This window comes from Penicillium odoratum (assembly GCF_028828045.1).
Source record: "Penicillium odoratum strain IBT 22623 chromosome Unknown utg000004l_segment0_segment0, whole genome shotgun sequence".
Taxonomy (NCBI): domain Eukaryota; kingdom Fungi; phylum Ascomycota; class Eurotiomycetes; order Eurotiales; family Aspergillaceae; genus Penicillium; species Penicillium odoratum.
Window position 1 is genome coordinate 2747074 of NW_026643146.1, and position 25058 is coordinate 2772131.

The 25058-nt window shown below is 47.7% G+C and overlaps 10 protein-coding genes across 10 annotated transcripts; 7 read left to right on the top strand and 3 right to left on the bottom strand.

Moving 5' to 3' along the window:
* Window positions 1–155: 155 nt before the first annotated feature.
* Window positions 156–1865, top strand: coaT (acetyl-CoA hydrolase ACH1; the record flags this gene model as incomplete). Its single annotated transcript, XM_057139234.1, has 3 exons — window positions 156–298; window positions 346–586; window positions 672–1865. 3 exons carry the CDS (start codon window positions 156–158, stop codon window positions 1863–1865), a joined length of 1578 nt encoding a protein of 525 aa, XP_056997441.1.
* A 1015-nt stretch (window positions 1866–2880) lies between these two features.
* On the top strand, window positions 2881–3237 carry N7520_005301 (uncharacterized protein; the record flags this gene model as incomplete). Its single annotated transcript, XM_057139235.1, has 3 exons — window positions 2881–2970; window positions 3020–3147; window positions 3201–3237. 3 exons carry the CDS (start codon window positions 2881–2883, stop codon window positions 3235–3237), a joined length of 255 nt encoding a protein of 84 aa, XP_056997442.1.
* A 2650-nt stretch (window positions 3238–5887) lies between these two features.
* On the top strand, window positions 5888–7645 carry btgE (putative cell wall glucanase (Scw11); the record flags this gene model as incomplete). The annotated part of the gene is made up of 1 exon (XM_057139236.1): window positions 5888–7645. One exon carries the CDS (start codon window positions 5888–5890, stop codon window positions 7643–7645), a length of 1758 nt encoding a protein of 585 aa, XP_056997443.1.
* Window positions 7646–8632: 987 nt separating this feature from the next.
* On the bottom strand, window positions 8633–8979 carry N7520_005303 (uncharacterized protein; the record flags this gene model as incomplete). The annotated part of the gene is made up of 3 exons (XM_057139237.1): window positions 8633–8674; window positions 8724–8831; window positions 8893–8979. 3 exons carry the CDS (start codon window positions 8977–8979, stop codon window positions 8633–8635), a joined length of 237 nt encoding a protein of 78 aa, XP_056997444.1.
* Window positions 8980–10265: 1286 nt separating this feature from the next.
* N7520_005304 (uncharacterized protein) lies at window positions 10266–11069 on the top strand (the record flags this gene model as incomplete). Its single annotated transcript, XM_057139238.1, has 1 exon — window positions 10266–11069. One exon carries the CDS (start codon window positions 10266–10268, stop codon window positions 11067–11069), a length of 804 nt encoding a protein of 267 aa, XP_056997445.1.
* Window positions 11070–11217: 148 nt separating this feature from the next.
* Window positions 11218–12672, top strand: N7520_005305 (putative C6 transcription factor; the record flags this gene model as incomplete). Its single annotated transcript, XM_057139239.1, has 1 exon — window positions 11218–12672. The coding sequence occupies one exon, from the start codon at window positions 11218–11220 to the stop codon at window positions 12670–12672; it is 1455 nt and encodes a 484-aa protein (XP_056997446.1).
* Window positions 12673–12788: 116 nt separating this feature from the next.
* Window positions 12789–14065, bottom strand: N7520_005306 (uncharacterized protein; the record flags this gene model as incomplete). Its single annotated transcript, XM_057139240.1, has 4 exons — window positions 12789–12973; window positions 13022–13268; window positions 13320–13825; window positions 13897–14065. 4 exons carry the CDS (start codon window positions 14063–14065, stop codon window positions 12789–12791), a joined length of 1107 nt encoding a protein of 368 aa, XP_056997447.1.
* Window positions 14066–14839: 774 nt separating this feature from the next.
* N7520_005307 (sugar porter family MFS transporter) lies at window positions 14840–16709 on the top strand (the record flags this gene model as incomplete). The annotated part of the gene is made up of 5 exons (XM_057139241.1): window positions 14840–14952; window positions 15003–15868; window positions 15920–16035; window positions 16082–16226; window positions 16273–16709. 5 exons carry the CDS (start codon window positions 14840–14842, stop codon window positions 16707–16709), a joined length of 1677 nt encoding a protein of 558 aa, XP_056997448.1.
* A 1607-nt stretch (window positions 16710–18316) lies between these two features.
* N7520_005308 (uncharacterized protein) lies at window positions 18317–22458 on the top strand (the record flags this gene model as incomplete). The annotated part of the gene is made up of 11 exons (XM_057139242.1): window positions 18317–18601; window positions 18654–18933; window positions 18981–19214; window positions 19262–19980; window positions 20032–20194; window positions 20245–20589; window positions 20647–20770; window positions 20818–21005; window positions 21055–21673; window positions 21722–22183; window positions 22236–22458. 11 exons carry the CDS (start codon window positions 18317–18319, stop codon window positions 22456–22458), a joined length of 3642 nt encoding a protein of 1213 aa, XP_056997449.1.
* An 862-nt stretch (window positions 22459–23320) lies between these two features.
* Window positions 23321–24672, bottom strand: N7520_005309 (male sterility domain-containing protein; the record flags this gene model as incomplete). Its single annotated transcript, XM_057139243.1, has 2 exons — window positions 23321–24479; window positions 24533–24672. Coding segments are annotated over 2 exons (1299 nt in total), but the record flags the coding sequence as incomplete, so codon positions are not given.
* Window positions 24673–25058: the final 386 nt, after the last annotated feature.

The following is a 25058-nucleotide window of genomic DNA, read 5'->3' on the forward strand; positions in this document are numbered from 1 at the left end:
GGGAGCGGAAGAGAATACATCCAGCAGGAAGCAAGTCCAGAGCTTTACCCTTTCTTCCGAGTTTATCGTATTTTGGGTGGAACCATTTGGGATTATTTTAACCCCTGCTGTCCCACCTTTTTCTCTTCATCTTTGTAATTCTCCTCTCTATCACAATGTCGGCTTCTGCACTATTGAAGAGCCGAATTCGGCGACCTTCTTACTTGAAGAAGCTTGCTAAGGCAGAGGACCTTATTCATCACTTCCCTAATGGCTCTTACATCGGCTGGTCCGGTTTTACTGGTGTTGGATACCCGAAGTACGTGATTGTGATCCAATTGACTTGAACCAATCTAACAATGACAGGATGGTTCCCACCGCACTGGCCGACCACGTCGAGAAGAACAATCTCCAGGGCCAATCCAAGTACACCCTGTTTGTTGGAGCGTCTTCCGGCGCAGAGACGGAGAATCGCTGGGCCAAGCTGAACATGATTGAGCGTCGCAGCCCTCACCAGGTCGGAAAGGAGATTGCCAAGGGAATCAACAATGGCCAGATTAAATTCTTCGACAAGCATTTGAGCATGTTTCCCTCGGACTTGGTCTATGTAAGTTGATTGTATCTGCAGCTCGGGATTTCCCGCCGCGGACTTTGTCGATCCCGATCATGATCGCCGCTAACGCTTCCCGCAGGGTTACTATACCATGAACAAGCCCACGAACAAGATCGATGTCGCTGTCATTGAAGCCTCCGCCATCACCGAGGATGGTGGCATTATCCCTGGTGCTTCGGTTGGCGCCTCACCTGAGTTGATCCAGATGGCCGATAAGGTCATTATCGAGCTTAACACCTCAATGCCCTCGTTTGAGGGCCTGCACGATATCGTTGGCTCCAGTCTACCTCCCGGCCGCAAGCCATACCTCGTCATGGCACCGGAGGACCGCATTGGAACCTCATATATCCCCATTGATCCCGAGAAGGTCGTCGCCGTGGTGGAATCAACCTACCCCGACGTAACCCAGCCCAATGCTCCCGAAGACGAAACCTCCCAAGCAATCGCAAGAAACTTAATTGAGTTCCTCAAGCACGAGGTCGCTCACGGCCGTCTCCCCAAAAACCTCCTTCCCATCCAATCCGGCATTGGCAACATTGCGAACGCCGTCGTCGGTGGCCTCGCCAAGGGCGGCGCAGACTTCAAAAACCTCAAAGTCTGGACAGAAGTCCTCCAAGACTCCTTCCTCGACCTCTTCGACAGCGGAAACCTCGACTTCGCCACCGCTACTTCAATCCGCTTCTCTCCCGACGGCTTCAAGCGCTTCTACGATAACTGGGAACGCTACGCTGGAAAACTCCTCCTCCGCTCACAGCAAGTGTCCAACAGTCCTGAAATCATCCGCCGATTGGGCTGCATCGGCATGAACACCCCCGTTGAAGTAGACATCTACGCCCACGCAAACTCAACCTGCGTAATGGGTTCCCGCATGCTAAACGGTCTGGGTGGATCCGCCGATTTCCTGCGTAACTCAAAGTACTCTATCATGCACACCCCATCCACCAGACCCAGCAAGACCGACCCAACCGGTGTTAGCTGTATCGTGCCTTTCGCCACACACATTGATCAGACAGAGCATGATCTGGATGTCATCGTCACCGAACAAGGTCTCGCCGATGTGCGTGGTCTTTCACCGCGTGAGCGTGCCCGGGTCATTATCAAGAAGTGCTCGCACCCCGATTACTACCCCATCCTTACTGATTACCTGGATCGTGCGGAGTTTGAGTGTCTTCGTAAGGGTATGGGTCATGAGCCGCATATGTTGTTCCAGGCTTTCAAGATGCATCAGAATTTGCAGGAGAAGGGTACCATGAAGATTGATTCTTGGGAGTAGATCTGTACCCTGAGATTGACTTTCTTACACCATTGCTCACATTGTATATATTAGCGTTTCCCTTTCTTACTTTCAATAAATGATTTTTTTTTATTTGAACTGGATTCGCCTAGGTCTTGCGAATTGGTAGGACGTAGACACTCGATGTCACGTTTAGCTCTGTAGATCTGATATCGCCGGCCCACTCAGAGCCTAGATAATGGCCCTTTACAAAGTCTACTAGATGATTGGTTTGACGATAATTTCCCATTTCAGAAGGCGGGTCGAGTCAAGTTTCGAGTCGACCTTCTAAATACTTAGCTATACATTATTCCCACCTGTAAACTAGTGTGTAAAATATTATCCTATTTCATAAATCGCTTAAATGTTAAGTACATTTTTGGACCATCCAGTCTCACCACCGATCATGCCACCCGATGACTGAAAACCCTCACCTGACCACCAAATCCTTCCAGCCACACCATACCATTCCACCCCAGCTTGAAATTCGGCAATCCCGAACCCAAAAAGCACTCCAATGAAAATCCAGTGATAACAAAAATCTTACCTCTAAAAACTCGGAGAATTCGCACCCGACGTGGTTCTTCGGCCGTACCATAGTATCACACCACACGTCACGTCACGACTTGAGCCCCACCCCGGATTCTATGCACAAACACATAGCACATTTGTAGGTAAATGCAAGGATCAGAATTTATCCACGCGAAATAAAATAGGACTGGAATCGGATTATTCCGGCGGGTTTTACACCAACCTGTAGTCAAGTGTTTGGTTCGGGTTCGGCCGTTGGGTGTCATACAATGCATTCGTGTTTTTGTCGATGTGGCGGTGCTTTTGATATTCTTGCGGACTATAGACGAAGTCTCATGTATATAAAGTCGTTAGATGTCGCTGGGATGTTTTCGGATTCACCCAACTCTCTCAACTCTACTTGACTCGACTTTACTCTACTCTTCTCTACTCTCAACCCAATTCTTCCAACTTTACTCTACTAAAATTCAATCTGGTTCACAAAATGACTACCCCAAGCCCTAAATCCGAGCACGCTCGTCTCCAGAACGACTTTGGAGCGGATTACTGGATTCGCAACAAGCAAGAACACCGTGTACGTCCCCATCCTAGGAATCGGAAATTAGCTAATCGTTTCGTTGTAGCACGCTACTGCTGGACGGGGCCTCTTCGCTGGTTTACAAGATACCAAGAACTATAATGTGGATAGTGGGTGGGCGCGCCGCAAGTCTGGGGATGTGCAGACTGGGTTTTTTGGAGCTATCTTGAGTCGGTGGGTCTAAGCCTTTCGCATTTAGATGTTGGATCTGGGCTGATCTTTTCTAGGTTTGTTGGTGGATCTTATCACCCGCCGACTGATTAGATTCGAATATTTGGTTCATGGTATTGGATTTGAAGGTTCGACTTTGGACATTTCGAGGCCTGTGATGATCTACATTACATGAATGTGACGTGCCTACATGTGTTATTTGCTTGTCATTTATTGGCTAGGAGTTGTGGTTTGGGATTCAATATTATAGCGAAACAGTTTTCACGCATATAATGGCTCTTGCTTATTTATGGTAAGAGTTCGAGGGACTTTAAATTTCGGAATTAATCCTGAGGTCAGGTATAAGCTTGGAAAATCATACCCATATAGTAGATCCATGGTATTTGATATTGGGTTTTCAGTCACAACTCGCATATTTGGGAGTGGGGACTCAATTGATATCACAAACTCCAAAATATGTACACTCAATTGAGAGAAACTGTACATCTTTGAGATTCTACGTATATATCATAAAGGTCGTGATGCTGCGGAGACGTGCCCATGTGAGCGCAGCGAAAATATATTTCCGACTCAGAAGGATGATAATCATAATTGTACATATAGGTACAAACAGAGTTTTGCTATATACATATACTACAGGTGAATTGCAGATCTTCTATGAAAAATACGGAGCCAGTGCTGTATTCGTTCCACTGCACCTACTTCATGTGTATAAGTACTTAATATATACTAGTAGATAATCAATGCCTCAGGCATTGATATGGTTATTAGTCAGCAGACTCGAGTAAGAATGGAACATTCTAAAATTCTAGGCCGAAACACCCCTACCTGACAAAGGCAATGGCACCGAGACATTAAAGTGCCCAGCATCCACATATTTGGCCAAGCATGAAGTACGTTGGGCCAAGCATGAAGTACGCAAAGAGTAAGGACGCGGCAAATGAATGCAAGCCTGGGCAACCCCACCCCACTTGGCCAGAGCAATGAGAATGGCCAGAATTTTCGCAAATGAAAATTACAAAATTCAATGGACCTATCAACCCCTGGACCTCCCCCTGAATAACCTCAGAAGCAGGGTCTTGCCAAGCCTCCAGACTCAGCCGGACTCCATACGTACAACAGCCGGTGCCCAGATCGACTATACCGCTTAGCGCTGCATAGCGCCTCCAGATGAAGATGGCGGTCGAGACCAGTGGGGAACATGGAAGAGAATTAAATACACACCGATCGGGCCCAGGTATGAAGTACTTCCTACTCCGTACTTCGTATCCGTACATAATATTTGCTTCCCTTTTATCGATATTTACCTTTACCCCATACCCAAACCTGGTCGAGTACGTATGCAAACTTTAGTCCAGCGAGGAACTGAGTTGAGCCAATTATGGGTCCACGGGAAATGATTAGATGGTCGGATGCGACTTATCCGAGACTAGTGAAGCCTCAGGGGTTAACTGTGGCGTTGCCTAGGAAGATTCCTCCACACCGTGAAAGTAATATTCACTCAGGTAAACATGGTAGCTTCCGGATTGCCGTGAACTGAATGTTTGAGGCATGTAGGTTAATCTCTCAGCAAAATCTAGGCCTTTGTCGCATTATGATCAGCATCTTGTCCCGTGATCGTCGTTTACGGGAACGTGCGCGAGTCCCACGAAGTTACTAGAACTAATAAATATTTCCAAATTCTTGATCAACTACTAGTTGTTATCAGGATCCCGTGCCTCGGATGATCGGCAATCACAGGCTATGGAGAAGAATTGAGTAAGCGGATAGGAGGAGAAAAGGCCTCCTGTTGATATCTCATTCTATATATCCGTACTCCGTATTGAGATTATATTCTTGTACGGAGTATCCATCAATTTTATCCATACATAAACAACGGGGTGTGTAGGACGGAGTATAGAATACAATACACGATACCTAGGAAAGTATGAGATCGGCAGGGCGGAAATTAGAGTCTGTGCGTTGAACCAATTAAAATCATATCATCTCCACATATCAAGTTGACACTTGACTTGATCGAGATTAGATTGTAAGAATGAATGAATCCACATGGTTAAGGGCCAGTTTCAGGTTTTTTTTTTCTCTCTGTCTTTCACTTTAGATGGCCTTCATTAATCATGAGTATTTACGGAGTATTGTGTATTAAATATGATATATTTCTTCAGATGATTGATCGAGTATTTATTTAGTTACTTAATAGTATTAATTCTTTACTGCGTATGATACTCAAGTTTTCCCTGCCCCGCAGTAAGGGGCTTAGACAGCATGGCCCCTAAGTGAGACATAAAACTCCTACTCCGTTGGTAATCTCATACATGCTAATTTACTTACTGTAATCTGGTAACTTGATCTCCACTCTGCCCGACCCGTGCGGGCCAACCAACATGGTCAATGAATTGGGTCAAACATTGTCATCCAATCACACTTGCAGCGTACCTGAACGGCAAGGTCTGACCCCGTATGAACGAACCACCCAGGGGTACAGGGTAACTCGAATTTACGATCGGTGGAGCCTGATACCTGTATAGTATTCACTAATTGGGTCTAAGCTCACTTCCCTTTCCTCCCCTTTTTCTGTTTCCCCCCTAACCTCCACTTTCTTCCCCCAACTCAAGCCCTCGAACAAAAGGCCTTGCGTGCCCACTTCCTCTCCTTTCCCTCTACCCACGTTCCTTGATACCATTGACCACCGCTTCACTCGTTCAGCGGGCATTCATTCATTGGCACGCAAGATTCCTCAAAAATGAAGGGCTCTATTTTCGCTGCTGCCGCCGTTGTGGGCTCTGCCCTGGCTGACGGTAACCTCCACCGTCGTCATGATGCTCTTCACCAGAAGCGCGCTGTCGCCGCTCCTCTGATCCCCGCCGAGGAGACCTGTGGCTGCACTACCAAGGTCATCACTTACTATGGCTCGCCTACTCTGGTGCCCGTCCCGGAGACATCCACCGCCGCCGTTGAGGCGACCAGCACTGAGTCGACTAGCACTCTCACCAGCACTATTCACTCGACCAGCACCCTCACCAGCACTGTGACCGTGACTCCCTCCGTGGCTGCTACCACCTCCTCCACCCCGGCTTACACCCCGTCTACCACCCCGGCCGTCTCTGAGGTCCCGACCTCAACCATCTATGTGACTCTGCCCACCAATGGTGTCACCTCCTTCTCCAGCACTGGTACTTACACCATCCCGGCCACCACCATGACCGTCACCGAGGAGACCACCGTCTGCGGTGCCACCACCACCGCCCTCAGCAGTGGTATCAACACTATCGGCGAGGTCACCACCGTCGTCTCGACCGGTACTGTCGTGACTTGCCCCTACGCCACTGTCAAGCCCACCGGCACCACGGTGACCAGCATCATTGAGTACACCACCTACACTTGCCCCGTGGCTGGTACCTATACCGTTGTCACCGGTACCACCACTTCTGTCCCCGCCGAGACCACCGTTGTTGTCCCTACCGCTTCGACCATCACTCCTGGCACCTACACTCAGCCCGAGACCACCATCACCGTGACTGAGACCGACACCACCTACTACTGCCCCTACGCCACCAGCACTGGCCTGGCTTCTTCCTCCGCCGTCCCCACCGCTGCTGCTGCTACCACCACCGTTGCTGCTGCTCAAACCACCGTTGCTGCCGCTACCACCACCGCTGCCGCCGCTGCCACCAGCACCAGCGCTGCTGCCTCTGCTAGCAGCACCTCCTCCCTTACTGGTGCCGGCAAGTACGGTATGACCTTCTCTCCCTACACCGACAGCGGTGACTGCATGACCCAGGAGGAGGTCTACAAGAACGTCAAGGTTATCGCCGACAAGGGCTTTGACCTGATGCGTATCTACTCCACTGACTGCAGCGGTCTGGAGTTCATCGGCAACGCCGCCAAGAAGTACGGCATGAGCCTCATCCTCGGTGTCTACATCGAGAGCACCGGTACCTCCGGCGCTCAGGAGCAGGTCACTGCCATCTCCGAATGGGCTCAGTGGTCCATGGTTAAGCTGATTGTCGTCGGTAACGAGGCCGTCTCCAGCGGATACGTCACCGCCGCCGAGCTCGCCAGCTTCATTACCTCCTCCAAGTCTAGCTTCGAGTCCGCCGGCTACACTGGCCACGTCACCACCACCGAGCCCATCGACATCTGGCAAGAGTATGGTACCTCCAACCTGTGCTCCCCCGTTGACATCGTCGGTGCCAACATCCACCCCTTCTTCAACGCCGACACCACCGCCGCCGAGGCTGGTGCCTTCGCTCTGAGCGAGTACAAGATCCTTGAGGGCATCTGCTCCAAGGATGTCGTCAACCTGGAGACTGGCTGGCCCAACGCCGGTAACGCCAACGGAAAGGCTGTTCCCGGTGTCTCCGAGCAGGAGACCGCTATCAAGGGAATTGCCAGCACCATCGGCTCCAAGTCCATCTTCTTCTCCTACGCCGATGACACCTGGAAGTCCCCTGGCGAGTTCGACGTTGAGCAGCACTGGGGATGCGCTAGCGTCTTCTAAGCTTCTTCAAAACTTGTACAGGAGGATCAGGAGTTCTGACCATTTACATTCTTACGCGTTGGACCCAGTCTAGCGTGCCCTTTCTTGGATTCTATGTCTATTATCTTGGACGTGTGGTAGATACCTTTATTTGATGCTGTCTACTAACCTGGTTGCACCTGATCTCTTTGTTTTACTTCGATGCTATTTGCGTTGTGTATATTTTATTTATTACATGCCTTTTACGAACCGGCATCCTGAGTAGTCCCGAGTAGCCCTGAGTAATCTCGTACTGTATTTCTGGTTTTGATTGACATCCCGAATTGCATGTGGATGTCCGTAACAGTTTCAGATTGCGTAGCTACCCGCACACCGGATTCTCACCCACGTAAAGTCAGTCTTGCCGTTTCCTTCGAGTTTAGCATGTTGTTGACAATGCAATCCAGCCTTATTCCTTACCTGGCCACATCGTACATACCCCTGGTAAGGTATAATGCACGTCATACTTGGACTTAAGACATGAAGTGAGGGATACAGATACAAGAATAGCGGTGTACTGACCAACACTGGGAATTCAGCAATCGCAATCAGATCAATCTAAAGCATAGTCTGTGCTCATCATCTATGATGCACCTAGTGAAATTGGCTCTAGGCTTGTCCCCCGGCCTGTGTCTTTTCGTTTCCCTTCCTTCTCTTCCACTTCCTTATTCTCTATTCTGCTCGCTATTATGATTTTTGAGATCCTTTTCTGAGTGCCCTCCCACGATGTATTTATATAACATTGTAGGAGACCAATTTGGAGACTGAGTAGGAAAATGGTAAGGGAGGCAGAGTAGAAACATGATTTATTCCCACGGGGAAAAGACAACTCTCATTCAAGGTTGCTGTCAACATCTATATGTACTATTGAAATTGATACATTGAATCCAATCCACCAGTTCCCATGTCCCCTATAATTGCGTGCTATGTGCAACTCCATATATCCCTCAAACAGATCCAGCATACAAACTACTGAGGAAGCTTGCCAACATCATCCTCCTTGATACAGACCTATGAAATCATTAGTAACAAATTTTTATCCCGGTATCATGCAACTTACACCCATGGTGCTATTTCGCTGGTTTCCGTTGGGCTGGCAGATCATGTTGCTGACACAGCACTGGTGGGGATCACCTAGTGGGGCATTGACTCTGCAGGCTTGGAACTCCTAATTTATCAATGGATGTTAGTTGAATTGTTTTCATGTGTTGGAAGGTTTGGTGACGTACGGTCAGGCATGTGGTTTGGGTTTCGGGAGTCGGCACTGCGGAGGTGAGACTGGCGAGGAGACCGAGGATGAACAGTGAGGCGTGCATTCTGAGGAGTTGAGGAGGGGTTTTGAGAGATTGGTTGGTTCTGGATGATGTTAGCAGATGATTGACAAGGTTGTATATGGGTATGTGGGATCTTGAGAGTAGGGAAATTGGTCGTGTTCAAGTTGTTCAAGATGCATGCAGATATGAATTTGGACAACAAATGAGAGATGTAAACTTGAAAATGAAATCAAATTCAAGTTGTGATTGAAAAGAAAATGGATTCAAAAATGCACGTACCTAGAGCGACCGGTAAAGTACGGAGTATATTGATCAGGAATGTCAGGTCACTGGGAACGACGTCTTATAACATTCCACATTATTCAGTGCCTGAATAGATGGGGCTGCCATGCTCCCGTGGAGACTGCCGAGACAAGCCAAGGGATCGACAGGGGGGTACTGGGTCGATCAAAGTGGTTGGTTTTTGATGGAGGCTGGTCATGACTACAATTTGATCTCATTGTCATCTGTGAGGAGTGATCATGTCTATCGATGTACGCTATGATTTGTGTTATACAATGCGATTAGATTGTATGCATCGTGATCCAATGTTTTCTGATTATTTTTCCATTTTACTCAAACGCTTCTGGCGACGTAGGTTATGAAACTGCATCTTCTCCTTTCTAGCACTTATTTTTAGATGATTATGGGGAATATGAAGAACTACTCTAAGCGAGCACTTAGACTCGTTTAAGTGGGGAATGTCTGTCATATCTCGTGGCAAGAAAGGGATAGTTAAGCTCGATATTCCTTGAAACAAGAAATGATATTCCGGTGCTGGGGATCATTGGTTCTTCCTGCGAGGGGCAGTACATGAAATGGCGGACTCAGGAGGCGGGGCTTGGCGGTTGTTTCGCTGGGTTGTCTTGTTAGGAAGGGATCGATGTTCTTGTGGATCGAACTGGACTTATTCTGCGTCGCTCTTTACTGCTTATGTTAGAGGCTAAGATATGATAAAATGGCCTTACTAACATCTGAGTTGACATTCCGGCAGGGTATGCCTACAAGCATCTAATGTATGCGGCTACAGAATGAATGGGAATCAGATGTCAAAATCAAGAAGGTCTGGTGGAGGTTTCGAACGTACGTCCAGAAAGTTTGCGATTTATCCAAGTAGGTTCTGTCATTATGGCCGCTACTTGCCTTCGTACGCGATTACGTCAGTATTTCAACTACCCAGGTCCTAGTCACCTGCGTACAAGGCAACCCCATTTCGAATCGTCCATAAAGGAAATATTTCTTTATCCCCCCTGTGCTTCGCCTAAAGTCGCTCCGAAATCATTACAATTATGGCATTCGAAAATTATTTCCCCTCTGCAACGCCTATCTTTAAATATGAGGGAAAGAAACATCTCCTTGAGATTTGGGAACAGAAGTATTACCGAAATATCCCGTTTTTGATTTTCAAGATGGATGAAAGCACCTTCCTCACGGATTTTATACATACCCGTAATGAAAAGATATCCAAAATATGGAAGTCGTATGAGTATTCCTCTAACAACCTTCTTATTGAAATGAACGAATCAAAGCCACACGCAGCAGCGGCTGATGAATTCAAATTCATTATCATGAATTGGGCAAAATCCGTCTCAGAAAAGCGATTACTACCATGGGGTTCCTATCCGGTTGCGAGGGATTCCGGGTTCAAGAAACCGGATGGGGCGTGGGGACCGAAGGAACGCCTTCGCTGGCCCACAATTGTTTTTGAGGTTGGAGTGACGGAATTTGCTGAGAGCCTACAAAACAATATGAAAAATTGGCTCGAGAACAGCGAAGGGGCCGTTAATGTCGCATTATCGATCAGAGTGACAAAGACAAGGGTGACTGTGGCGAGATGGGATCTGGAAAACAACTCAGAGAGATCAGCATTCATTTCACAGTCAATGTTTATGACTCGCCGGTCGAAGATTCCCAGGATTAGCGGTCATCTTGGATTTTCATACGAAGAGGCGTTTCTGGAATCTCCTCAGGGGGAGGGGAAAGATTTTACGCTTACGGAGGAATTGCTTCGTGACTTTGTCACTAGTGTTTGGGACCAGTGGGACAATGAGGAGCAAGAGAAAGCGTCTTCCAAACAACCAGTCACGAACTAGCAGATCGATGCGAATATCTCAGGCCACTGGATTGATAGATTGGACTTGCCGTGTTGAGACTAGACGATCCATGGATCACATCCGGTGACTAAGTATCTGTCTCCACTTAAACTTTCCTTCCCTACCCCAGATTCTACACTCTGCAGCCATGGGCGATGTTCCTCCGATACTACCTGATGGAAGACTTCCTGGGTTCAATGCCCCGGGTTTCGAAGAAGAAGCCTTCTTATCGCCCGGAACATTCTCCAGTGCGGACGAGTACGCCGCTAACCCCCGTTTCCTCGAACTACAAGAGGAACTGCGCTGTGTGCTGTTCAGCGCAGCCGCCAATCTTGACCCTAACAGCTACACATCTCCGCCATCCGAACCATTAGAAGGCGCGACAGAGGCTACGAGGATAGCCCGTCAAAATCTAGACTTCACACGCGTGTCCATCCCTAAAATCCGCCTGATCCACTACCTCAAAAACTGGATCACGGAGTGCGCGCCGTACCTCGACAAATTTGACGAGTCGCGTAATTTTGGTGTTCACATCCCTATTCTGGCACAGCGGTCGCCGGCGCTCTTCTATGCTATCCTTGCTTTTTCCGCCCGTCAGACAGAGCGGAAAGCATGTCTTGATAAGGCGTATGATAGTTTAGAACTCTACCAGGAATCTATCCGTCTCCTCGCACCATGTCTTCAAGCCAAGGACCCTAATGTCTTGGCTACTGTGTGTATTCTCGCTGTCATGGAACTGATGTCTGTCAGCCCGCGCGACTGGCGCCGCCATGTCGAAGGCTGTGCTGCACTTTTTGATTCGTTCAATGTGAACGGACTATCAGGCGGACATCTGCAAGCTGTATTCTGGTGCTACGCACGTATGGAGTTATGTGGAGCGATTATTTCCAACGGTGCCGAAAGTACAGTTCTACCACTGGAAAAATGGGTGCCTGCCATGCCTGAAACGGCGACACCAACGGAGCGAGATAATATGATCCGAGATTTGTTCTGCCAAAAGGGTGTGGTGTCTCCGGATATGCATGCGAACTGGGCTGTCTACCTGTGCGCGAAGACATGTGACCTTTCCTGCCGACAAACGAGATACATCGAGCTAGGTGAAATGGTCGACGATCCACGTCCTTTCACTGAACGATGGAAATGTCTATGGAACGAACTGCAATACTGGCTGGAAAAACGTCCTCCGGCTATGTTACCCGTTAAGACAACGGGGATAGGAGGCGGGCAGATCTTTCCGGAGATCCTGTTCGCGCACTGGGCTGCTATTTCGGGGAATCAGCTATATCACGCGGCGTGCATTATAATGCTGGATATGAAGCCACCGGAACACATCTCCCCGTCGAAACCATATTACTCGCCCATCTGGCATGCGCGCAGAGCTTGCGGCATATCGCTTACGAATCCCCATAGTGGCAATTTGATCAATGCTATCCAGCCGCTGTATATTGCGGGCAAGCTTCTCAGTCATCACAGCGAACATGTTGAGGTGGCAAGGCTTTTCAAAATTGTTGAGGAGACGACTGGTTGGGGTGCACTTTGGCGACTGAAGGATTTGGAACGGGCTTGGGGGTATGAGCCCGGTGAGATATTATCGGCGATTTGATATAATTAATGAGTAACGAGACTTTCGTCCTATTTAAGACAAATGAACATTCACATCTAGGAATCTATGCTGCCCAAGACCGCTTGATTTAAATCCAATGTGTCATACAGTCCCAATTATTCGAGATCAGCACACGACTTTGGATACTGTAGAGCATGCTTGATCCGCTGTTTCAGCCTGTCCGCATCAACCTGGAAGACATAATTGACTGCCCGAATACCACTTGGAGCGAGAGCCTTCTGGTACACGTGAATGTTGCCATAGTTGAGGCTGCCATATGAAACATCGACATCCAGATAGACTAAGACTGTTAGTACCCAGTACCCTCTTCAGCTATCGAAAGACTTACCTGAAGTCTGGTTGGTAGCGAGTGACGGATCAACCATCAGCGCCGCAGCAGTTTCATCCCAGAAGGGAAATGAAAGATCATAGTGATCGTAAAAGAGCTTGCTATACGGGCTAGGAACTGAATAGACCTCATCAGCAAATTCCTGACCCGGAAAGACCTGATTGGCAACATTTCCCGCAATAGTGATATTGGGAAAATCAGCCGTGAGGGCAATCTTCGCAGCTTCAGGATCAATCATGAGATTGATCTGTTCATATCAGCACATGAAAACCACTCAAGTTGGAACGAGTAAACCCACATCAGACTGAAGATCAGCTAAGAGAATACTCCCCGTAGCCTGCAACATATTCACATCCACATACCCACCCATAATAACCAACTCCTTCGCCAACACCGCAAACTCCGCATCCATACGCACAGCCAAAGCAACATTCGTCAACGCCCCGGCAGAATATATCGAAACCTGACCAGGATACTTCCGTACCATCTCAACCATAAAGTTTGCAGCGCTGGAATTCTCCGGTCTACCAACCGGAAACCCCTCCAGGAACGCAGCTTTGACAATCCGATTCGGATCTCCAGATGTAGGATCACTACCTTCCGCCTCGGCGGTTTTGTTCTCCGGGGCAAAAGCACCTTCCCACGGGAGCTTGCCGTGGATGTTTTCCCATGCCTGAAAGCGATGGGGCGTGTTGATGAGTGGGTACGTGGCGCCGGGGTAGACGGGGATGCAGCTTAGGTTTCCGGCTTCTAGGGTTGCGACGGCGTGAAGTGCGCATTGGTGTTGCCAGCTATTTGCAGTGTCTGATGTTCAAATCCCAGTGTTGTTAGTATGTTTTTGGACCGGTGGGACATTGTGATGTGATTGTCTGTACCGGAGGCGAGGCCTAGGATCTCGATATCTCCGTCCAGGGCGATCAAGTATGGGACGAAGCCGGCTGTGTACCAGTCGTTGTCCATTATGGCGTAGTGCTTTTCTGCATGGGCAGTTGCTAGGAAGGGGAGAGTGCTGCAGAGCAGCGGTATAGTAATAGAATAATGCATAGTGCGATTGAGGTTCAATTCGAGTAAATGTTCAGTTCAGGAAATAATCATTGATTGAGAGGTCGATCTGAGGTCTTCTTTATACTACTAGGTAGCAAAATTAAATCCAACCGGTATAATTAGTGACACATGCATATATCGGATACCACTATAAAAGCTTATGAAAAGATTAGCGAAAATTAAGCAAAGTTGGGATTTCTTGGGGCCCTAATGGGTACCCGCTATCGATAAAGCCTTTCCCAATTAAGAGTATAATCATCTAAAAAAGCAAGAACAAGAGATAGAAAGGTCTTGGGCGGGGTTGGCCATCGAGACGTGCGGGCGAGTTCAGGTTTTGAGTCCGACTTTTATAACCCAATTGGTTATGCTGAAGCCTATTCACACCAGTTGACCTGTATGCGGTCCCTGAGTTTCCTCCGACATGGAGACATTTACGTCAATTGAAACCCAGCCCCATAATTCCCGCTGGATTCTCCCCGCATTTAACCGAAAGAGAAAGTCTTTGCCTCTGCATCCCAAAGAGGAATGTATGGTCCGACCCTCAGACCAAGTAGTTTCAGTCTTGGCGTTGATCCAAAACGGTCAGTGTAGGCTATACAAGTCTAATTCGGGTCTAGTGTCTCCCTCCGCACTTTTCGTCTGGGGAAATTTAACTTTTTATGGTTCGATTTAGGTACGGGGAAGAAATTGTATATATGGGGCCTCCGTCCTTGAATTTCCACGTTCTTTCCTCACAGTGCTTGTCTTTATCTATTCTTGAGCTTGATCTTCGCCATGGCAGAGTCGTCTATAGATGTGGAGGCCCCACGTATCCACATTGTCAAGAAGTCAATGTGGCAGTCTATCTTTGATAACCCCAAAGTCCTATTCATCGCGTTCTTTGCCTCGTCAGTTCCCCAGTCGAATACAGATAAAACTCACCAGCTAACCTTGTCAGATTCGGTGGTTTCGAATATGGATACCAGCAGGGTGTCCTCGGGCAGTCCTTGGTGATGAGTCGCTTTGTTGAAAACTTCCCGACTGTCGTCGCATCTTCAACCGCAACAGGTTGGTTGACCTCTGTTCTCCAGCTAGGAGGTATTGTCGGATCCCTCACAGCCGGAATCCTGGGCGAGATCATCTCCCGCAAGTACACCATGTTTATCGCCTGTTGCTGGGTTATCCTAGGAAGTTACTTGTACGTCGGTGCGACCGCTGGAAACCCCTCTCTTCTGTATGCTGGTCGCTTCTTCACTGGCCTTGGCGTGGGCTTGTTTAGTGGCGTCGGCCCACTGTACAATGCCGAGCTGGCAGCCCCAGAGATGCGTGGACTGTTGGTTTCTTTCTATCAGTTTGCCACGATCCTGGGAATCATGATCTCCTTCTGGGTTGGATATGGCAGTAACAATATCGGCGGGACGGGTGCGACACAGTCCGACTTGGCATGGCGTCTGCCGTCTATTATCCAGGGTATTCCCGCCGTATGTCTGGCGTGTGGGATCTGGTTTATGCCATTTTCGCCTCGCTGGCTGGTAAAGAAGGGTCGTGATGAAGAGGCACAGACTACGCTAGCATGGATGCGAAAAGTGCCGGTTGAGCACGAGCTGGTTCAGGTTGAGTATTTGGAGATTAAGGCCGAGGCCGTCTTTGAGGAGCGCGCATTTGCCAAGGCATTCCCCAAACTGGCAGAGCATGAGAGAAAGAGTGTGCTTATGAATCAGATTGCGCAGTATGCCAATTGCTTCCGCACGATGGACAATTTCAAGCGCGTGACGACTGCGTGGTTGATCATGTTCTTCCAACAGTGGAGTGGTATTGATGCCAGTAAGTACCTCTACTCTGTCCATTATCGTGGTTGATTCTCATCGCAAATAGTCATTTACTACGCCTCAAATGTCTTTGTCAGCCTTGGTTTGACTGGTGGTACAATTGCTCTTCTCGCGACTGGCGTGACCGGCGTGGTGTTCATTGTCAGCACGATTCCTGGAATGGTAAGTCAATCGCAATAGTATCCTGAATTTGTCTAACAATGTTTAGCTTGTCATCGACAAAATTGGCCGCAAGCCCATGCTTCTCGGTGGATCGGCAGTTATGTTCTGCAGCATGGTCATTGTTGGAGTGATCGTGGCAAAATTCCAGCACGACTGGCCATCGCATGTGGCAGCTGGTTGGACTGCTGTTGGTAAGTGCAATTGTACCCTCAAAAATGCTCTAGCTAACATCTCTAGCTCTCATCTGGCTGTATATTGCAGGATTCGGTGCTACCTGGGGTCCCGTGTCCTGGACTCTGGTATCGGAGATCTTCCCCCTCTCTATCCGCGCCAAAGGCGCCTCGATTGGCGCTTCAAGTAACTGGATCAACAACTTTGCCATCGCCTTTTTCGTCCCGCCAATGTTGCAGGCTTGGGAGTGGGGCACTTATATCTTCTTCGCGGCATTCCTGGCGGTTGGTATTGCTTGGGTTTGGTTCTACTTGCCGGAGACCAAGGGGACATCTCTGGAAGAGATGGACCGTGTTTTCAAGAGTAACACCGGCGAGCGGGATGCTGAGCTGATGCGTGAGGCGCAGCGGGATGTTGGGCTGACTGATTTCTTGGAACGCATGGGTGCTGCGACGGGACGGGACCTGGAGAAGAATGGACCTCAGTATATTGAGAGTCTGTAGTCGGTATGACTTTCCCAAATAGGATGCCAGTACTCCATATATCAATAGGCTTAGCAAATAAAGCTTCGATGAACGTGTTGCCCCATATTACCAGACTTGGCATGATGAACCATGGTAGATCGATCAGAGAAAGAAACCGATAATTATCAATCTTGATTCTTCGGGTGGCGTCCGGACACTGAGTCTTTGCTGAGCGGTTTAACCCGCCCCCACTTTTATCAATAGATGGCGGTGAAAATAGGCAATATTAACAGTCAGATTATGTAACGCAGATCATATGACCTCGTCGTGGAGGCTAGGAGCTGACTGCTGCTACCCAACTTCGATTGCTTTCTCGGACGGCATGTACGGACTCCAGACGCCCTAGTCTAAGTATAGATTTTAGGCTTAAGATGACACGGAACGTGCGTTCAGCTGCCCTTTTGTAGGAGCCTCCACTCCAGAGTCCAATGAGTCGCTCTCTTTCCCGGAAAAAGGTAGAGTTGGGAAAAAATATAACGAATAATGGAGGAGAATTGCATCATTAGGATGCAGACGAAGCTAGTGTCATTTCACCAAACATCTATGAGTCAAGACAAGTGTTATTTACTGATCAGATTTTAGGCTGCAAAGTTGATACGAAAAATTAGTTGCGGCTGCTTACTGCTTATGTCGCTGGTTGGTGGAAATGCAATTAACATTGATGGGGATTTAGAGATGATAGCTGGGCAGATAAGGACAGGGTACTTTTGTAGACTCTTTTCTTTAATTCTTCCCGTTCTTCCACTTCTTTCTCTGACTTTTCATTCTGCTTGAACTAAAAAGCCTTGTCACAACGGACTCCCTTTGCGGAGAAGAATTCGACTGGTCCCATCGCGGATATCAGTCGACATGTCGACAACCTGCGAAGCTGACAGTGACCATCAATTTGGCCCTCGCGTTGCTGCCAGCTGTCGAGACTTCGATTTCACTCTTCTTTTCGAGGATGCCTTCCTGACAGTAATCCCCGCGGCAATTTTCATTATTTTCTTACTAGCACGGCTATACATCATACGAAGAGATTCAGTGAAAGTAACATCCTATAAATTAGCAGGCTATAAATTGGTAAGGATGATGTCCCCTCGACTTTCTTAATAATGCGAGTTCTAAACAATTACTATGTGTTCAAGACTCTTTTAACGGCTCTGTTTACATTGCATGTGGTCTATGCCGTTCTACATACCAGAGCGCCAGACTTGCGCACCCAGTTATCACTAGTATCCGACATTCTCAATATCGTTGGCACCGCCGGTGCAGTGGTTCTTTCATTTCTAGAAGATCAACGTTCAGCGCGACCATCAGACCTCCTGGTCATATACTTCTCCTCTCTTGTGCTTTTATGGATCCCCCGGCTTCGCTCATTATGGTTGATCTCTGGATCAGGTCCCTGCAGAAGCTTGTGGGTGGCAATATATACCGTCACTGTCCTTATTGCGTTCCTCGAATCAACCAGAAAGGTCAAAACCCTGCGTCCTTCGTATCAAAATGCCAACGTGGAGCAGATTAGTGGGTTCTGGGCTCGAAGCGTCTTTCTATGGGTTGTGCCTTTTATTCGAACCGGATATTCAACAATTCTCTCTGTTGAAAATATGCCGGGAGTTGACGAGAGCTTACAAGGCGATCCCGCACGTGATAAGCTGGATCAAGCCTGGGTGCAAGTAAAGGGCAAACACCGCCTCATGAAAGCCGTATTCCGTGCGTACCTTGGATCTACCGTTTCTGGAATCTTTCCTCGTTTGATCCTTGGTGGGTTCACCTTTTGCCAGCCATTCCTGATCACAGCGACCGTGGATTATTTCACAGGAGAAGCAGAACCCAAGGAATATGGGCAGGCGTTGGTGGGGGCATTTCTGCTCGTGTATCTGGGAATCGCAGTATGTTGATGGATTTGGACTTGCTTTATTGGCAAACTCTGACCATGTTTAGATATCGACAGCTGTCTACTGGCGCCAAACATACCGACTGTGCTCGACGGTGCGAGCAGGCCTCCTCTCGAGCCTGTACCGCAAAACAACACTTTTGGCTGGGGATGATGTGAAAGGGAACGCTGTGCTAACGTTGATGGGAACAGATGTGGAAAGAATTGTGAACAGTTTCAAATATTTACATGAAATGTGGGCCTCCATAATCGAGGTCGCTGTAGCGCTCTTTCTCTTGGAGCGCCAGGTTGGTCTGGCCTGTATTGTCCCTGCGATAATTTCTCTAGGTGAGCCCAACCTCAAAGCAGTTCAATCAAATGCTGACATGCTTTAGCATGCGTATTTGGTGCAGGCCCCATATCCGCCAAAACTGCACCAGCGCAGAAGGCTTGGGTCGAGAAAGTACAAGAGCGGATTGCTGTTACATCTTCCATGCTGAGAGACATGAAATCCGTCAAGATGTTGGGACTGACTGACGTATTCTTGGGACTTGTTACCAAGTTGCGTGTGGCAGAACTGGAAAAATCTTCTCAGTATCGCAAGTTGGTTGTTTGGATGCTGCTATTATGTAAGTTACTACAGCGGTTCTTACGAACAGGTTTTGATTGGTGATAGCAAATGTTCCATCGGACCTAGCTCCATATGCGACGTTCGCTGTTTATGCAATAATTTCCGTGGTCCGGCATGACCAGTCTCTGTTAGCATCTCAGGCCTTCACTTCTCTGTCATTGATCTCGTTGATGACATCGCCGCTATTGGAATTTGTGCAATCGGTGCCATCTTTCATTGAGTGCTTTGGTTGTTTTGAAAGAATTGAGGAGTACCTGGAGAAAGCGTCAATCACGGACACTTCAAATGCCCCAAGCTCTGGACCGATAGTCGTAGACCCTGAGCAGCCTGAATGTGAAGAGAAGCCTTTGATCTTTCCCAGTGTGGTATCTTTCAAAGACGCAGACATTTCGTGGTCATCCGACTTGGAACCCTTGTTTCAAAATCTAAACCTGGACATTGGCAAGGGAATCACGATGATTACTGGGCCCATCGGCTCAGGAAAATCGGCGCTGATCAGGAGTCTAGTAGATGAGATGACCGTCAGGAAAGGCTCAGTTGACAAAACGTTCCGGACTATTGCATATTGCCCCCAGACTCCGTGGATTGTGGACGACACAATCCGGCATAATATCACCGGAGGTACAGACTTCGATGCGGCATGGTATGAATTTGCAGTTTCGACTTGCGGTCTGAATGAAGATTTCAAGTTTATCCCTGCTGGAGACATGCATGTAGCAGGCAGTAGTGGCGCCTCCCTTAGTGGAGGGCAAAAGCAAAGAGTGGTAGGTCACCCTGATATGAGGCACATGCTGACGTAGCTAACATGATATCAGGCTCTTGCACGGGCGATTTACTCTAAACTACCCGTTCTCCTCCTTGACGATATCTTTAGTGGTCTAGATTCAAAGCGTATAAGCGATATATCTGCAAAGCTGTTCGCCGAGGATGGATACTTTCGCACCGCTGGAAAAACGGTGATTCTGGCAACTCACACTGGTATAGCTCACATGCACCTGTCTATTGGGATTGAAGATAACGGTTTATAGAATCCCTTCTTCCATACTCCGATAGCATTATTGCCCTGGACAATGGCACAGTCGTTCATACAGGCTCATACAAGGACCTTAAGCGAGGTGCTATCTTGAAGAAATCGATATTGCCACAAGAGGGAAAGATCGACTTTCATCCTGAAAAGTCGTCTGCAGATATCCAATTTGTTACAGCCGAAATAGACTCAAGCAATCCCAGTCAAAGAAATGATGAGCTCGACTTTTCTCGGCGCGATGGAAGTTGGGAGGTGTATTCATACTACATCGCGAGTGCAGGGCCCTGGATTAGTATGGTGGTTGTTGGCTCAATTACAGTTTTCAGTTTTCTCAGTACCTTCTCCAGTGAGTTACACCCATCAGATCTGTATAAATCGTCTCAACTGACCACACATTGCGCAGCTCTGTGGATCCAGTGGTGGTCTGAATCAAACGCCAAGGATCCCAACGGCAGGATTGGCTGGTATTTAGGCTTCTATACTGCATTCGTGGTCATTAGTCTCTTCTTCTTTTTCACTGCTTGCTTGTAAGTCTCACTTGGAAAGATCTGATCAATTACTAATTCGTCTCCAGCTTGTTGTTTATTCGGGTCATCAATGACACAGCACTAGCTCTGCATACGGCTTTATTGAAAGTCACATTGGAAGCACCATGGAGCTTCTTCCAAACAACAGACGTTGGTTCTATGACCAATCGATTTAGTCAGGATATGGACCTCATCGACATGAAGCTTCCTCTCTGCGTGGCCAACTCTTTAGCAAGTGAGTAGACAACTCCATCCAATATTGGAACACTTTCTCACGCCGACAGATGCCGCACTGGGCATGATGAATCTGCTTCTTCTATGCGCGATAGGCAAATATATGGCCATAACATTTCCGTTCCTGCTCGCCACCTTCATTATCATTCAGCTCGTCTACCTCCGGACGTCGCGACAGGTGCGATTACTTGATATCGAAGCCAAAGCGCCTCTCTATGCCCATTTTGCGGAGACCATCGATGGGATCACCTCGATGAGAGCTTTTGGATGGCAGGAAAACTTTCAAGTCGAATGCAACAAGAGAGTCAATAACTCCCAGAAGCCATTCTACATGCTACTTTGTCTGCAGCAATGGCTGAGCTTGGTTCTAAATCTAGTCATCGCTGCTATGGCAGTTGTCTTGATAACGGTCGCTATATCTATGAGGAATCATTTCAGTGCTGGTGGTATGGGAGTAGCTTTGAACCTGGTGCTGAATCTGAATCAAATCTTGGTGCAGGCAATTCAGTCATGGACACAGCTGGAAACATCAATTGGTGCGGTTTCTCGCGTACACAGCTTCCAAAAGAACACTCCTTGCGAGGATAGAGCCCTCGAACCAGCACCAGGAGCTCAGGAATGGCCAATCCAGGGCACTGTGGTCTTCGAGAATCTAACGGCAGCTTATCAGTAGGGCACCTCAGTCCGGCTTTTATATCAATGATTAATAATATATAGGAGTACTGATAGCAAACCTGTCCTCAAGAATCTGAACCTAAAAATCAGGTCAGGTGAAAAGATTGCCCTTTGCGGACCATCAGGAAGCGGTAAGAGCTCTCTGATCATGAGCCTCTTGCAGATGACGGAAATAAAAAGCGGTCATATATCCATCGACGGGCGGGACCTGGCATCAATACAGCCATCCGAAACCCGCTTGCGACTCAATGTCATCCCACAGGACCCTTACTTTGTACCTGGCGCAGTCCGACTTAGCCTAGACCCCCATGCAGTTACCTCCGATGAAGAGATCATCAGCGCAGTCAAGAAAGTGGGCCTATGGAAACAGATCCAAGCAAATGGCGGCCTAGACGGAGATCTCGACGCTTCTAAATGGTCCATGGGAGAAAGGCAATTGCTGGCATTGGCGAGAGCATTAGCCTCAAAAAGTCCCATATTGATCCTCGATGAAGCTACAAGCAAGTATGTTACCCCAGATGACCTAACTTAAAACGAGACTAATAGATGGTACTAGTGTCGACCGTGAAACAGAATCGATTATGCAAGAAGTGATAGAAACCGAATTCACCAATCAGACTGTTATAATGGTTATGCATCGACTTCACTATATCACACGGGTTGATCGAGTGGCTCTGATGAAGAATGGCGAGCTGGTTGAATGTGATAGTCCATCTGCATTACTTGCACGGGACTCGGAGTTTGCGGGTTTTTATGCTGCTTTTAATGGGTCGCACTGACCCAGGGTATTTAGTGACGCGGTAAATAGTGGCTTATGATTTTTTGGATACTGCTGTACAGCTTTAAATTACTACAGTACTCTAGTGGATACCCGGCACAACTGGGTACTTTACAGTTAAATTCGAAACAACGATTCTCCTCTCAACAGACACTTGTTTCTTGGCCTGTACCCGAGACTACGCTAGTACACGTTAGATCAACGGCATTAAAAACACCTGCTTAGCCGCATATTGTCTTTAAACGTGCTAGAATTCAACACTCAATGAGTCATTGTGAAATACTGTTAATTCCAGGCCAAACATATAAACAAAGTTGACAGGTGACAAGCTCGGCATTCTCCACCACATCGTGGATCTTTTTGTCATATTGTCGACCTTCGAGTTTCAGGGCATCCCTTGCGTCAATCCAGTTCAAAAAGTCAATTGCTAGTTAGTCGCTGCAGCACGCAGTTCTCGAAATTATACTCGTTCTATGATCCCAGGCCGACCAATGGTCTATGTAGAACTAGCGCGTACCGATCTCTTGGAATCGACGATATCTTTAATTGGTTGGGTACTATACAAGAGTTAACAACATTCAGAATTCATGTGCAAGGGCCAGCTAAGGTAGTGGTGGACCTTTGATCATTATTAACGATTGCATACTCCATTGAACCCTCGGTTTTTGTATCTTATCACTATTTAGTGGTGGAAAAGTACTTGATATTGGGGCTCAGTCTTAAACAATCTCGTGAATTGGATGCTTGTTAGCAGCATTCAGCTAGTAAAATCGTACATCTCAACGGATAGTAGACACAATTAGAAGCTAGAAGGAAACAAAACATCTTAGTGCCACTTGTAGGGTGTATAATATTCATTCCATTCAAAGTGACCAAAGAAGTCGAAAGAAGAGACGATGAGGAAAGCTCATTCGTTTAGATAGTATGATGACACACTGGTAAATATGCTCTTTCCTCGAGGTTAAGTCAAACAAGTGGTCCCTAGTCTGACTAAATAACATTAACGATTGACGATCTTCGTGGCTTAGGCCTTCCCAGATTGCAAAGGTGCTCTCATCTAAGAAGTTGAAAGATGTCCCTAGCAACTTGAAGATGCGATTGACCCAGTGTTGATGCTTTGAGTGCCAGCTGTCCATCGACCAGATTATAGTGGGTTCCCAAGGGAGCCAGCGTATGGCTCTGAGAGCCTGATGAATTTCCTGCGCCTTGATTCTCCCTCGTTCCCCGTTCACTGCATGAACACACCCTTGAGTATTAAAAGCAAGGTGGATAAGGAGGCGATCAACAACAACATCAACTGGCACTTCATCTAGGGTCGCATCCATCCCGGGGTTGGAAAGGGAGCTCGCGAAGTTGAGACAAAACAAAGGCGTATTCGCCAACATCGCTGAAACCATGGTAACTGGTGAAGATGTTGGAACCGTGTAATGTGGAAAGGGAAAGCATTCAGCGGGGCCTATGACTGAGGGCCGTACAATGAGGAGCTGATTATACCTTCCGCATTCCGAGAACATTGCCGTCAACAATCGCTCAGAAAGATGTTTCGCATATCCATAAGCCCATGGAAAATCATTGGATTCGTATTCGATGGTTGAGAATCTTGCCTGAGCCTCTTTGTACTCGACAGTCACTGTCCTTTCAGAGATTGACTGAAGGGGGTATATGCGCTCTTCAACTTTGACATCAGTTTCTGAAGAAAGTCCATGGAGATGAGAGTTTGCGTAAGCAGTAGATACATAAACAAATCTTTCCACGTGGTCGCATTGAAGGGCGAACTGCGCCAGTGCTTCGGATGGCTGGACAACATGTTTCAAGGTGCTTTTGAGATCATGGATGAGGTTGATGGAAGACGCTGCGTGTACAATAAAGTCCAACACAGAGCTCAAATTTTGAATTTCGTCGTCATGCAGACCAAAGTTGGGTCTAATGATATCACCGTCTAGAATGGTGGTCTTCTCAGGATCTAGCAGCCAATTCACAACGTCAGAGGGTAGTGATCGACTCCATTTTTCTTTCAGGCAGCTATGGCAGCGTTAGCCTGGTGACATTGGAAATGGCACAGAAATAGTATATACCTTTTTCCTCCCCGCGCAAGGAGGTAGATATGATTGCACTGTGCTTTTGATCTTAGCCGAAAAACCAGCGCGGTGCCCAAAAAACCAGAGCCCCCCGTAATAAATGCAGTCTTTCCATCAAAGAAGTCCCACATGACGCGCTGTTTTGCAGAATGGATAAACTACTCTGGACGTGTTTCTATAATTTCTTATTCAATTTCAAAAATCATTGGATCTTTATATACTACTCCATCTGGCCTCAATCAAGCTGCAACACGTCATAGGCCACGGAAACAAAACATTGCAGTAGCAATCTGCTGGTCAATAGTGAATATCCAGGGTATACTTTGAAACTGGTAGTCAGATATGAAATGTTACACTGTCGCCATGTTTTCGCCTTGACGGATTAATTATTGATGCTCCCTTGCATCGAACCGTATCACAGCAGCCAAAGGATGTTACCTGACGAGGCAATTTACTGCGTGTTTATCGTCTGTAGGCCCTGGCATGTGATGCATCGTGGCTACACTCCACGAGCAGACTGACA